Source organism: Siphateles boraxobius, unplaced genomic scaffold (genome assembly GCF_051911475.1).
Source record: "Siphateles boraxobius isolate OS27281-9 unplaced genomic scaffold, OSU_SipBor_1 285, whole genome shotgun sequence".
Classification (NCBI taxonomy): Eukaryota; Metazoa; Chordata; class Actinopteri; order Cypriniformes; family Leuciscidae; genus Siphateles; species Siphateles boraxobius.
Window position 1 is genome coordinate 166,321 of NW_027508903.1, and position 12,466 is coordinate 178,786.

Sequence of the window (12,466 nt, forward strand, 5' to 3'; positions counted from 1 at the left end):
ATCAGGATTGTGCGCTGTCTGAGAGTCTGTGTGTGTGTGTATCGATCGTGCGCTGTCTGAGAGTCTGTGTGTGTGTGTATCGATCGTGCGCTGTCTGAGAGTCTGTGTGTGTGTGTCGATCGTGCGCTGTCTGAGAGTCTGTGTGTGTGTGTGTATCAGGATTGTGCGCTGTCTGTGTGTGTGTGTGTGTATCGATCGTGCGCAGTCTGAGAGTCTGTGTGTGTGTGTGTATCAGGATTGTGCGCTGTCTGTGTGTGTGTGTGTGTATCGATCGTGCGCTGTCTGAGAGTCTGTGTGTGTGTGTGTATCAGGATTGTGCGCTGTCTGTGTGTGTGTGTGTGTATCGATCGTGCGCTGTCTGAGAGTCTGTGTGTGTGTGTGTATCAGGATTGTGCGCTGTCTGTGTGTGTGTGTGTGTATCGATCGTGCGCTGTCTGAGAGTCTGTGTGTGTGTGTGTATCAGGATTGTGCGCTGTCTGTGTGTGTGTGTGTGTATCGATCGTGCGCAGTCTGAGAGTCTGTGTGTGTGTGTGTGTATTGATCGTGCGCTGTCTGAGAGTCTGTGTGTGTGTGTATCGATCGTGCGCTGTCTGTGTGTGTGTATCGATCGTGCGCAGTCTGAGAGGCTGTGTGTGTGTGTATCGATCGTGCGCTGTCTGAGAGTCTGTGTGTGTGTGTGTATCAGGATTGTGCGCTGTCTGTGTGTGTGTGTGTGTATCGATCGTGCGCTGTCTGAGAGTCTGTGTGTGTGTGTGTATCAGGATTGTGCGCTGTCTGTGTGTGTGTGTGTGTATCGATCGTGCGCAGTCTGAGAGTCTGTGTGTGTGTATCGATCGTGCGCAGTCTGAGAGGCTGTGTGTGTGTGTATCGATCGTGCGCTGTCTGAGAGTCTGTGTGTGTGTGTGTGTATCGATCGTGCGCAGTCTGAGAGGCTGTGTGTGTGTGTATCGATCGTGCGCTGTCTGAGAGTCTGTGTGTGTGTGTGTGTATCAGGATTGTGCGCTGTCTGAGAGTCTGTGTGTGTGTATCGATCGTGCGCTGTCTGAGAGTCTGTGTGTGTGTGTATCGATCGTGCGCAGTCTGAGAGTCTGTGTGTGTGTGTATCGATCGTGCGCTGTCTGAGAGTCTGTGTGTGTGTGTATCGATCGTGCGCAGTCTGAGAGTCTGTGTGTGTGTGTGTGTATCAGGATTGTGCGCTGTCTGTGTGTGTGTGTGTGTATCGATCGTGCGCAGTCTGAGAGTCTGTGTGTGTGTGTATCGATCGTGCGCTGTCTGAGAGTCTGTGTGTGTGTGTATCGATCGTGCGCAGTCTGAGAGTCTGTGTGTGTGTGTGTGTATCAGGATTGTGCGCTGTCTGTGTGTGTGTGTGTGTATCGATCGTGCGCAGTCTGAGAGTCTGTGTGTGTGTGTATCGATCGTGCGCTGTCTGAGAGTCTGTGTGTGTGTGTATCGATCGTGCGCTGTCTGAGAGTCTGTGTGTGTGTGTATCGATCGTGCGCTGTCTGAGAGTCTGTGTGTGTGTGTATCGATCGTGCGCTGTCTGTGTGTGTGTGTGTATCGATCGTGCGCAGTCTGAGAGGCTGTGTGTGTGTGTATCGATCGTGCGCTGTCTGAGAGTCTGTGTGTGTGTGTGTATCAGGATTGTGCGCTGTCTGTGTGTGTGTGTGTATCGATCGTGCGCAGTCTGAGAGTCTGTGTGTGTGTGTATCGATCGTGCGCAGTCTGAGAGTCTGTGTGTGTGTGTATCGATCGTGCGCAGTCTGAGAGTCTGTGTGTGTGTGTATCGATCGTGCGCAGTCTGAGAGTCTGTGTGTGTGTGTGTGTATCAGGATTGTGCGCTGTGTGTGTGTGTGTGTGTGTGTATCGATCGTGCGCTGTCTGAGAGTCTGTGTGTGTGTGTGTGTATCGATCGTGCGCTGTCTGAGAGTCTGTGTGTGTGTATCGATCGTGCGCTGTCTGAGAGTCTGTGTGTGTGTATCGATCGTGCGCTGTCTGTATGTGTGTGTATCGATCGTGCGCTGTCTGTGTGTGTGTGTATCGATCGTGCGCAGTCTGAGAGTCTGTGTGTGTATCAGGATTGTGCGCTGTCTGTGTGTGTGTGTGTGTGTGTATCGATCGTGCGCTGTCTGAGAGTCTGTGTATGTGTGTATCGATCGTGCGCTGTCTGAGAGTCTGTGTGTGTGTGTATCGATCGTGCACTGTCTGAGAGTCTGTGTGTGTGTGTGTGTATCAGGATTGTGCGCTGTCTGTGTGTGTGTGTGTGTGTGTATCGATCGTGCGCTGTCTGAGAGTCTGTGTATGTGTGTATCGATCGTGCGCTGTCTGTGTGTGTGTGTGTGTGTGTATCGATCGTGCACTGTCTGAGAGTCTGTGTGTGTGTATCGATCGTGCGCTGTCTGTGTGTGTGTGTATCGATCGTGCGCTGTCTGAGAGTCTGTGTGTGTGTGTATCGATCGTGCGCTGTCTGTGTGTGTGTGTATCGATCGTGCACTGTCTGAGAGTCTGTGTGTGTGTATCGATCGTGCGCTGTCTGTGTGTGTGTGTATCGATCGTGCGCTGTCTGAGAGTCTGTGTGTGTGTGTATCGATCGTGCGCTGTCTGAGAGTCTGTGTGTGTGTGTATCGATCGTGCGCTGTCTGTGTGTGTGTGTATCGATCGTGCGCTGTCTGAGAGTCTGTGTGTGTGTATCGATCGTGCGCTGTCTGTGTGTGTGTGTATCGATCGTGCGCTGTCTGAGAGTCTGTGTGTGTGTATCGATCGTGCGCAGTCTGAGAGTCTGTGTGTGTATCAGGATTGTGCGCTGTCTGTGTGTGTGTGTATCGATCGTGCGCAGTCTGTGGGTCTGTGTGTGTATCAGGATTGTGCGCTGTCTGTGTGTGTGTGTGTATCGATCGTGCGCTGTCTGAGAGTCTGTGTGTGTGTGTATCGATCGTGCGCAGTCTGAGAGTCTGTGTGTGTATCAGGATTGTGCGCTGTCTGTGTGTGTGTGTGTATCGATCGTGCGCAGTCTGAGAGTCTGTGTGTGTGTGTGTATCGATCGTGCGCTGTCTGAGAGTCTGTGTGTGTGTATCGATCGTGCGCTGTCTGAGAGTCTGTGTGTGTGTGTGTGTATCGATCGTGCGCAGTCTGAGAGTCTGTGTGTATCGATCGTGCGCAGTCTGAGTCTGTGTGTATCGATCGTGCGCTGTCTGTGTGTGTGTGTATCGATCGTGCACAGTCTGAGAGTCTGTGTGTGTGTGTATCGATCGTGCGCTGTCTGAGAGTCTGTGTGTGTGTGTGTGTATCGACCGTGCGCAGTCTGAGAGTCTGTGTGTGTGTGTATCGATCGTGCGCTGTCTGAGAGTCTGTGTGTGTGTGTATCGATCGTGCGCTGTCTGTGTGTGTGTGTGTATCGATCGTGCGCTGTCTGTGTGTGTGTGTGTATCGATCGTGCGCTGTCTGAGAGTCTGTGTGTGTGTATCGATCGTGCGCTGTCTGAGAGTCTGTGTGTGTGTGTATCGATCGTGCGCTGTCTGAGAGTCTGTGTGTGTGTGTATCGATCGTGCGCTGTCTGTGTGTGTGTGTGTATCGATCGTGCGCAGTCTGAGAGTCTGTGTGTGTGTGTATCGATCGTGCGCAGTCTGAGAGTCTGTGTGTGTGTGTATCGATCGTGCGCAGTCTGAGAGTCTGTGTGTGTGTGTATCGATCGTGCGCTGTCTGAGAGTCTGTGTGTGTGTGTGTGTATCGATCGTGCGCTGTCTGAGAGTCTGTGTGTGTGTGTGTGTATCGATCGTGCGCTGTCTGAGAGTCTGTGTGTGTGTGTATCGATCGTGCGCAGTCTGAGAGTCTGTGTGTGTGTGTATCGATCGTGCGCTGTCTGAGAGTCTGTGTGTGTGTGTGTATCGATCGTGCGCTGTCTGTGTGTGTATCGATCGTGCGCTGTCTGTGTGTGTGTGTATCGATCGTGCGCTGTCTGTGTGTGTGTGTATCGATCGTGCGCTGTCTGAGAGTCTGTGTGTGTGTATCGATCGTGCGCTGTCTGTGTGTGTGTGTGTATCGATCGTGCGCTGTCTGAGAGTCTGTGTGTGTGTGTATCGATCGTGCGCAGTCTGAGAGTCTGTGTGTGTGTGTGTGTATCGATCGTGCGCTGTCTGAGAGTCTGTGTGTGTGTGTATCGATCGTGCGCTGTCTGAGAGTCTGTGTGTGTGTGTATCGATCGTGCGCTGTCTGTGTGTGTGTGTGTATCGATCGTGCGCTGTCTGAGAGTCTGTGTGTGTGTGTATCGATCGTGCGCAGTCTGAGAGTCTGTGTGTGTGTGTATCGATCGTGCGCTGTCTGAGAGTCTGTGTGTGTGTGTGTATCAGGATTGTGCGCTGTCTGTGTGTGTGTGTGTGTATCGATCGTGCGCTGTCTGTGTGTGTGTGTGTATCGATCGTGCGCTGTCTGAGAGTCTGTGTGTGTGTGTATCGATCGTGCGCTGTCTGAGAGTCTGTGTGTGTGTGTGTATCAGGATTGTGCGCTGTCTGTGTGTGTGTGTGTGTATCGATCGTGCGCTGTCTGTGTGTGTGTGTGTATCGATCGTGCGCTGTCTGAGAGTCTGTGTGTGTGTGTATCGATCGTGCGCAGTCTGAGAGTCTGTGTGTGTGTGTATCGATCGTGCGCTGTCTGAGAGTCTGTGTGTGTGTGTGTATCAGGATTGTGCGCTGTCTGTGTGTGTGTGTGTGTATCGATCGTGCGCTGTCTGAGAGGCTGTGTGTGTGTGTATCGATCGTGCGCTGTCTGAGAGTCTGTGTGTGTGTGTGTATCAGGATTGTGCGCTGTCTGTGTGTGTGTGTGTGTATCGATCGTGCGCTGTCTGAGAGGCTGTGTGTGTATCAGGATTGTGCGCTGTCTGTGTGTGTGTGTGTGTATCGATTGTGCGCTGTCTGTGTGTGTGTGTGTGTATCAGGATTGTGCGCTGTCTGTGTGTGTGTGTGTATCAGGATTGTGCGCTGTCTGTGTGTGTGTGTGTGTATCGATCGTGCGCTGTATGAGAGGCTGTGTGTGTATCAGGATTGTGCGCTGTCTGTGTGTGTGTGTGTGTATCAGGATTGTGCGCTGTCTGTGTGTGTATCGATCGTGCGCTGTCTGAGAGGCTGTGTGTGTATCAGGATTGTGCGCTGTCTGTGTGTGTGTGTGTATCAGGATTGTGCGCTGTCTGTGTGTGTTTGTGTATCGATCGTGCGCTGTCTGAGAGGCTGTGTGTGTATCAGGATTGTGCGCTGTCTGTGTGTGTGTGTGTATCGATCGTGCGCTGTCTGAGAGTCTGTGTGTGTGTGTATCGATCGTGCGCTGTCTGAGAGGCTGTGTGTGTATCAGGATTGTGCGCTGTCTGTGTGTGTGTGTGTGTGTATCGATCGTGCGCAGTCTGAGAGGCTGTGTGTGTGTGTGTATCAGGATTGTGCGCTGTCTGTGTGTGTGTGTGTATCAGGATTGTGCGCTGTCTGTGTGTGTGTGTGTATCAGGATTGTGCGCTGTCTGTGTGTGTGTGTGTGTGTGTGTATCAGGATTGTGCGCTGTCTGTGTGTGTGTGTATCGATCGTGCGCTGTCTGAGAGTCTGTGTGTGTGTGTATCGATCGTGCGCTGTCTGAGAGGCTGTGTGTGTATCAGGATTGTGCACTGTCTCTGTGTGTGTGTGTGTATCGATCGTGTGCTGTCTGAGAGTCTGTGTGTGTGTATCAGGATTGTGCACTGTCTGTGTGTGTGTGTGTGTATCGATCGTGTGCTGTCTGAGAGTCTGTGTGTGTGTGTATCGATCGTGCGCAGTCTGAGAGTCTGTGTGTGTATCAGGATTGTGCGCTGTCTGTGTGTGTGTGTGTATCGATCGTGCGCTGTCTGAGAGTCTGTGTGTGTGTGTATCGATCGTGTGCTGTCTGAGAGTCTGTGTGTGTGTGTATCGATCGTGTGCTGTCTGAGAGTCTGTGTGTGTGTGTGTATCAGGATTGTGCACTGTCTGTGTGTGTGTGTGTGTATCGATCGTGTGCTGTCTGAGAGTCTGTGTGTGTGTGTATCGATCGTGTGCTGTCTGAGAGTCTGTGTGTGTATCAGGATTGTGCACTGTCTGTGTGTGTGTGTGTGTATCGATCGTGTGCTGTCTGAGAGTCTGTGTGTGTGTGTATCGATCGTGCGCAGTCTGAGAGTCTGTGTGTGTGTGTGTGTATCAGGATTGTGCGCTGTCTGTGTGTGTGTGTGTGTATCGATCGTGCGCAGTCTGAGAGTCTGTGTGTGTGTGTGTGTATCGATCGTGCGCTGTCTGAGAGTCTGTGTGTGTGTATCGATCGTGCGCTGTCTGAGAGTCTGTGTGTGTGTGTATCGATCGTGCGCAGTCTGAGAGGCTGTGTGTGTATCAGGATTGTGCGCTGTCTGTGTGTGTGTGTGTGTGTATCGATCGTGCGCTGTCTGAGAGGCTGTGTGTGTGTGTATCGATCGTGCGCTGTCTGAGAGTCTGTGTGTGTGTGTGTATCAGGATTGTGCGCTGTCTGTGTGTGTGTGTGTGTATCGATCGTGCGCTGTCTGAGAGGCTGTGTGTGTATCAGGATTGTGCGCTGTCTGTGTGTGTGTGTGTGTATCGATTGTGCGCTGTCTGTGTGTGTGTGTGTGTATCAGGATTGTGCGCTGTCTGTGTGTGTGTGTGTATCAGGATTGTGCGCTGTCTGTGTGTGTGTGTGTGTATCGATCGTGCGCTGTATGAGAGGCTGTGTGTGTATCAGGATTGTGCGCTGTCTGTGTGTGTGTGTGTGTATCAGGATTGTGCGCTGTCTGTGTGTGTATCGATCGTGCGCTGTCTGAGAGGCTGTGTGTGTATCAGGATTGTGCGCTGTCTGTGTGTGTGTGTGTATCAGGATTGTGCGCTGTCTGTGTGTGTTTGTGTATCGATCGTGCGCTGTCTGAGAGGCTGTGTGTGTATCAGGATTGTGCGCTGTCTGTGTGTGTGTGTGTATCGATCGTGCGCTGTCTGAGAGTCTGTGTGTGTGTGTATCGATCGTGCGCTGTCTGAGAGGCTGTGTGTGTATCAGGATTGTGCGCTGTCTGTGTGTGTGTGTGTGTGTATCGATCGTGCGCAGTCTGAGAGGCTGTGTGTGTGTGTGTATCAGGATTGTGCGCTGTCTGTGTGTGTGTGTGTATCAGGATTGTGCGCTGTCTGTGTGTGTGTGTGTATCAGGATTGTGCGCTGTCTGTGTGTGTGTGTGTGTGTGTGTATCAGGATTGTGCGCTGTCTGTGTGTGTGTGTATCGATCGTGCGCTGTCTGAGAGTCTGTGTGTGTGTGTATCGATCGTGCGCTGTCTGAGAGGCTGTGTGTGTATCAGGATTGTGCACTGTCTCTGTGTGTGTGTGTGTATCGATCGTGTGCTGTCTGAGAGTCTGTGTGTGTGTATCAGGATTGTGCACTGTCTGTGTGTGTGTGTGTGTATCGATCGTGTGCTGTCTGAGAGTCTGTGTGTGTGTGTATCGATCGTGCGCAGTCTGAGAGTCTGTGTGTGTATCAGGATTGTGCGCTGTCTGTGTGTGTGTGTGTATCGATCGTGCGCTGTCTGAGAGTCTGTGTGTGTGTGTATCGATCGTGTGCTGTCTGAGAGTCTGTGTGTGTGTGTATCGATCGTGTGCTGTCTGAGAGTCTGTGTGTGTGTGTGTATCAGGATTGTGCACTGTCTGTGTGTGTGTGTGTGTATCGATCGTGTGCTGTCTGAGAGTCTGTGTGTGTGTGTATCGATCGTGTGCTGTCTGAGAGTCTGTGTGTGTATCAGGATTGTGCACTGTCTGTGTGTGTGTGTGTGTATCGATCGTGTGCTGTCTGAGAGTCTGTGTGTGTGTGTATCGATCGTGTGCTGTCTGAGAGTCTGTGTGTGTGTGTATCGATCGTGTGCTGTCTGAGAGGCTGTGTGTGTGTGTGTGTATCGATCGTGTGCTGTCTGAGAGTCTGTGTGTGTATCAGGATTGTGTGTGTGTCAGTCAGCGCGAGTAAGATTTTCACGGCCAAACGAAAGCTATTCCTCTCAGAAAACACTCAAATAAAGAAACTCTGGATGTTTCATTGCTATTAGGATCGCTCGACGAGGACTGAGGGTCTGTTTACACGGAATTGTTTTCAATTAAAAACGTAAAGCGTATGCATTTTGGCTGTTCGTTTACACAGACACTGCGTTTTGGGTGCCTGAAAACAAACTTTTGAAAACGTGTTTCAAAGTGCAAGTTTTTGAAAACAGCTTCAGTGTAAACAATAGAAACGCGACTCTCTGGAGACGATGATGTCATGCACATGCGTATCACGTGTTCAGTCTCCAAACTTTTTTCATTTGAGAGCTACTTTTTAAAAATGAAAGTGGCCGAGAGCTACTCATGTTATACAATACTTAAATCTCTTAAATAATGTCTCATAACTTTCATATTAACAGCTATCCAAACTGTTTTAGATTTTAAAGGAGTGTCTTGCAACATGTTATCTACTAACATGTACAAGTTCAAATAAATTTTTGACAAAAATGTTTTTATAAAAGGATAAACCACATATTTCAGCCAGAAGTTTTAGGGCCGTTCACGCGTCTAAAGCTTGTCGCACGCCTACATTTCAAATAACGAACTTTTGCGCGCAAAAGACGCGATATGTGAACGGCCCCTTGTCATGAGCTGCTGGGAGCTCGCGGCGGCGTGTTGGAGACCCCAGCTCTAGTGGTTCATCGCCATCTAGTGGCCTGGCAGCAGAGTACAGGGATTATAGACCTTTTCGTGGATCCGTGTCAATGGGGATCGTTTTGACAAACTCGAAGGAAAAAAAAGTAACTAATTTTTGTGAAAACCTCAAAATTGACCAAGATAACAAATTTTCACTTTTTTTGCCTGTATCTCGAAATTAGCCTGTTCACATTCAGACTCAGAAACACGGGTCACATATGCCTAACGAAGGGAACTCAGGGAGAAAATGTGCAGGTTCTGGAACAATCCCTCCAAAGCAGCCAGATGTGCAAACAGCCATCGGTGTCACTGCCCGCTCCTGCGCACCAGTCCTCACACATCTTATCGCCCGTTAAACCCTGCTTTCGGCTAACGCATGATGGACGTGTGAGGGTGTTTGCTGCTGTCTGGGACGTTACACTACAGATCTGTAGAAGTGAGAGACTGAAGGAAATCCCCGTCCTCTGGAGACGCTGTCGGATAAACATGACAAACTGTGATATCACGTAGTAGATGCGAGAGCCAATCACGGGACGCAAGTGTTTGTTTTCGTGGTGCAGAAGTTCAAGTGCGTTGAATATGTGTCCCCGCGATGACTAGACTAGCTAGACTCGGCTCCGGCATCAACCACGGACACATCTAAACTATATGTGTGCAGAACATGTGTCTCGAGAGAGCTTCGGGAACTGGAGAATGGTGGACTTTGGTCTTCTTGACGACCAATGCAAGTTACCAGTGTTGGGAGTAACTCGTTACAAAAGTAATGCATTACAGTAACATATTACTTTTTGCTGTAACGCAGTAGTGTAAGGCATTACTAATCAATTTTCAGTAATATTTTACTCGGTACATGTTCAGTAAGGCTTGCGTTACAACAGACTTTTAGTTTTAATTGTAAAACAAACAAAAAACAAAACAAAAAAAACAGCAAGACCGCCAGTCAATAACGAATGAAAAATGCAAGTAGGCTAAATTACCTGTTCGTGGTCAGTCAATAGCCGCGTGTGATGTCCAAGTCTGTAATTAAAGACTAAATGGCAGCGTCTGATATATTTGTATAGCGATTTATATTTACAGGAGTGCCGTGAGGATGATTTCGGCCTCTGTGCTCGCGCTGGCCAGTGGAAAAGCGGGTAATGGTGAAGATGGCATGAAGAAGACTGTACATTCGCGAGATGGACGTATGCGCATTAGGCTATTCGTTCTGTGTTTTCTTTCTAAACAGTTAGGCTATGTTTATGTGGTATTTTTCATGTTTTCATCACGCAATCATGTTTTTGATGCGATGGTGACGCGTTCATGTAAGGGCGGCGGCGCTGCCGATAAAGCACCTAAAAGCTGTCACAAAGAACCGGCAAAAGCAATGATTATGAATATGTCAAATATAGCAAGGAGATATTTTAATTGTTTATTAATAAGGTCAAGATGAAGTTGACGATGCTGATCGCGATCTTCGCAGTAGTGAATGCACCAGAGAGAAATGCACATTTCATTTCATAAGCAGAGAGCAGTCTGTATTCTTTCATTTTGAATTATTCTGTTTACAAGTAGACATTTCAATATAGATATATTTTTCAAGTCCGTGAATAGGCTACCTTATACGCTGAGTTTCGGTTCATTTATGAGACGCGCTCCAGTTCACGCGCTTAAATCCAGGCAATTGGTTGATGAAACATTGATTAAAATTAAGATACAATTAATACAAAACGAACTTCACTTTAAAGAAAGGCTTTGTGTCTGTGTAAGGTGTCTGTGAAAGTTTTAAAGCAGTCTTTTAGTGCCGCTTCAGAGCGGTCGCGTCCATAACGGAGAACTGTCACGTCTGTAACATTGTTTTTTTCTCATAAATGAGAAAATAAAATAAAATAAATATTTTATGTTCTGTGGAGAGCCAACCCTTCTTCATCCGATTTGTGCAGTTTAATTCACAGAATTACAACAAAAAAACAACAAAAATCGTTGCCTCCTAAAAGTTAAAGTTTTTTTTTTGTCACGCATGACTGCCTATTTCCATAATATTAAATATAAAACGCATGTGTAGACTGATATTTTTCTAATGTCTGGACAGACATTTCAATATTTTGGTATTAATGCATTTTCTAAGAATTTATATTTCAGGTTTTGACTGCAAATGTCACGTCCATAACACTGGAATTCCCAAATTTTAAATAATTTATCCTCAACTAGTTTTGTGGTGTAGGTCTACATGTTTTATAATGTTAAGTTAACTTCAGATAATGCTAATAGTAATTTAAAGATGTGGTATTTTGGATCTGGACGGTATGGATAACGCTGGGAGTTGGAAGGGGTGTGTCGCGATTCTGCAGGTTCGTGGATCTGAGTGTCGGAATTTCGGTTTCATATCGCATATCCTTACAGCCCTAGTCATTTTAGAATGTTAAGTTCTACTCTTGTATAGTTATTTTGGTGAAAGTAACTCAAAAGTAATACAGGAGTAATGTAACGGATTACAATTCTGAGACAGTAATATTGTAAGGTAATGAATTACTTTTAAATAACAGTAACAAGTAATATATAATGTATTACAGTTTGGAAATAACTTGCACAACACTGCAAGTTACGTCTTGCGAGTAATGCGGTACCAAATCCCGAGGACTTTTCTGTCCCTTCAGAGGTGTGTGTGTGTGTGTGTGTGTGTGTGTGTGTGTGTGTGTGTGTGTGTGTCTAATAAAATGTAACCCTGATCGTTTTACATGCCTTTTGTTAAATAAGCACTCGTTATTCAAATTTGAAATATTTCGATAATACCTCAATTGTATGCTTAATTCGTGTAATTAAATATATATGTCATTGGGGTTCAGGGGGCGCGAAGGTTTATGACCGGAACGTTTTTTTTAACCGGAAAATTAATCATTTTCAAATATATGCATTTATAGTGTCTATATAAACAACGATATATTTTATAATGACATATAATTAGACATGTACATTAATATGATTTTAAAAAAATTACGATTACTGTAGGCTAATATATGTAGCAGGGCATTCAGTTATTATTATTATTATTATTTAATTATTTCAGACCCGTAAATAATGGTCCATATTACAGACAAAAAGAGACACACATAAAAGCAATACATTTATCTCCTGTATAGGCTCATAAGCCAGTGAGATCAGATACTGGAAGTATATCGCACCGAGCGTCGTCCAGGGTTGTTCAGTGTTCGGCGAGCTCGAAAGCAAGATTTCGCAGTACAGAAGGACAGTTTGGCAAACCCACATTCACAAACATTGGCTCGCACTACTCCATCGTGGGACCCTCAGTAGCATCCGCAAGGCATCATTATACGCTACAATTAGCATTTGCATACTACTCTTTTTGTAGCGCTCCACAGTTGTGCAGTATACATGGTAGTGCAGTACGCCTTAGAGAGGTATTGAGCACACTCCAAACCTGCGAATCCGCATGTAAGCCTGTCCATGAAGCCCGCCACACTGTCTGAAGATGTCTCTGTCAGGAAACGTCAGTGTGGAGTCCTCTCTGCTCCGGGCTATCATGATAATGCTTTTCTTTGAGTTGTATATTATATCATTACAAGTATTTAGTTACTTTTGAAAGGACAATAATAAAGGGTCAGTGTATTTCATTAGACTTTAACTTTGCCAGCTATAAAAAAATCTAGCATTTCCTCACGTTTTACCGCTGATTTTTAGTGTCAGTGGATATGCATGAGCCGCTGCTGATGACAGCCCTCCCACATGACCCTTTATAGGATCGTATCGTAAACATGAATTTTGTGATCCGTTGCACCTCT

General features: G+C 47.2%; 1 protein-coding gene across 1 annotated transcript in view; it reads right to left on the reverse strand.

Annotated features, from left to right (window-relative positions):
- Positions 1–12,209, reverse strand: part of LOC143753432 (ral guanine nucleotide dissociation stimulator) — a 31,851-nt gene extending 19,642 nt beyond the window's left edge. Inside the window, exon 1 of the mRNA XM_077245739.1 lies at positions 12,099–12,209. Within this exon, the coding sequence (XP_077101854.1) occupies positions 12,099–12,209 (111 nt within the window). The remainder of the gene's footprint in view (positions 1–12,098) is intronic.
- Between the last annotated feature and the right edge of the window lie 257 nt (positions 12,210–12,466).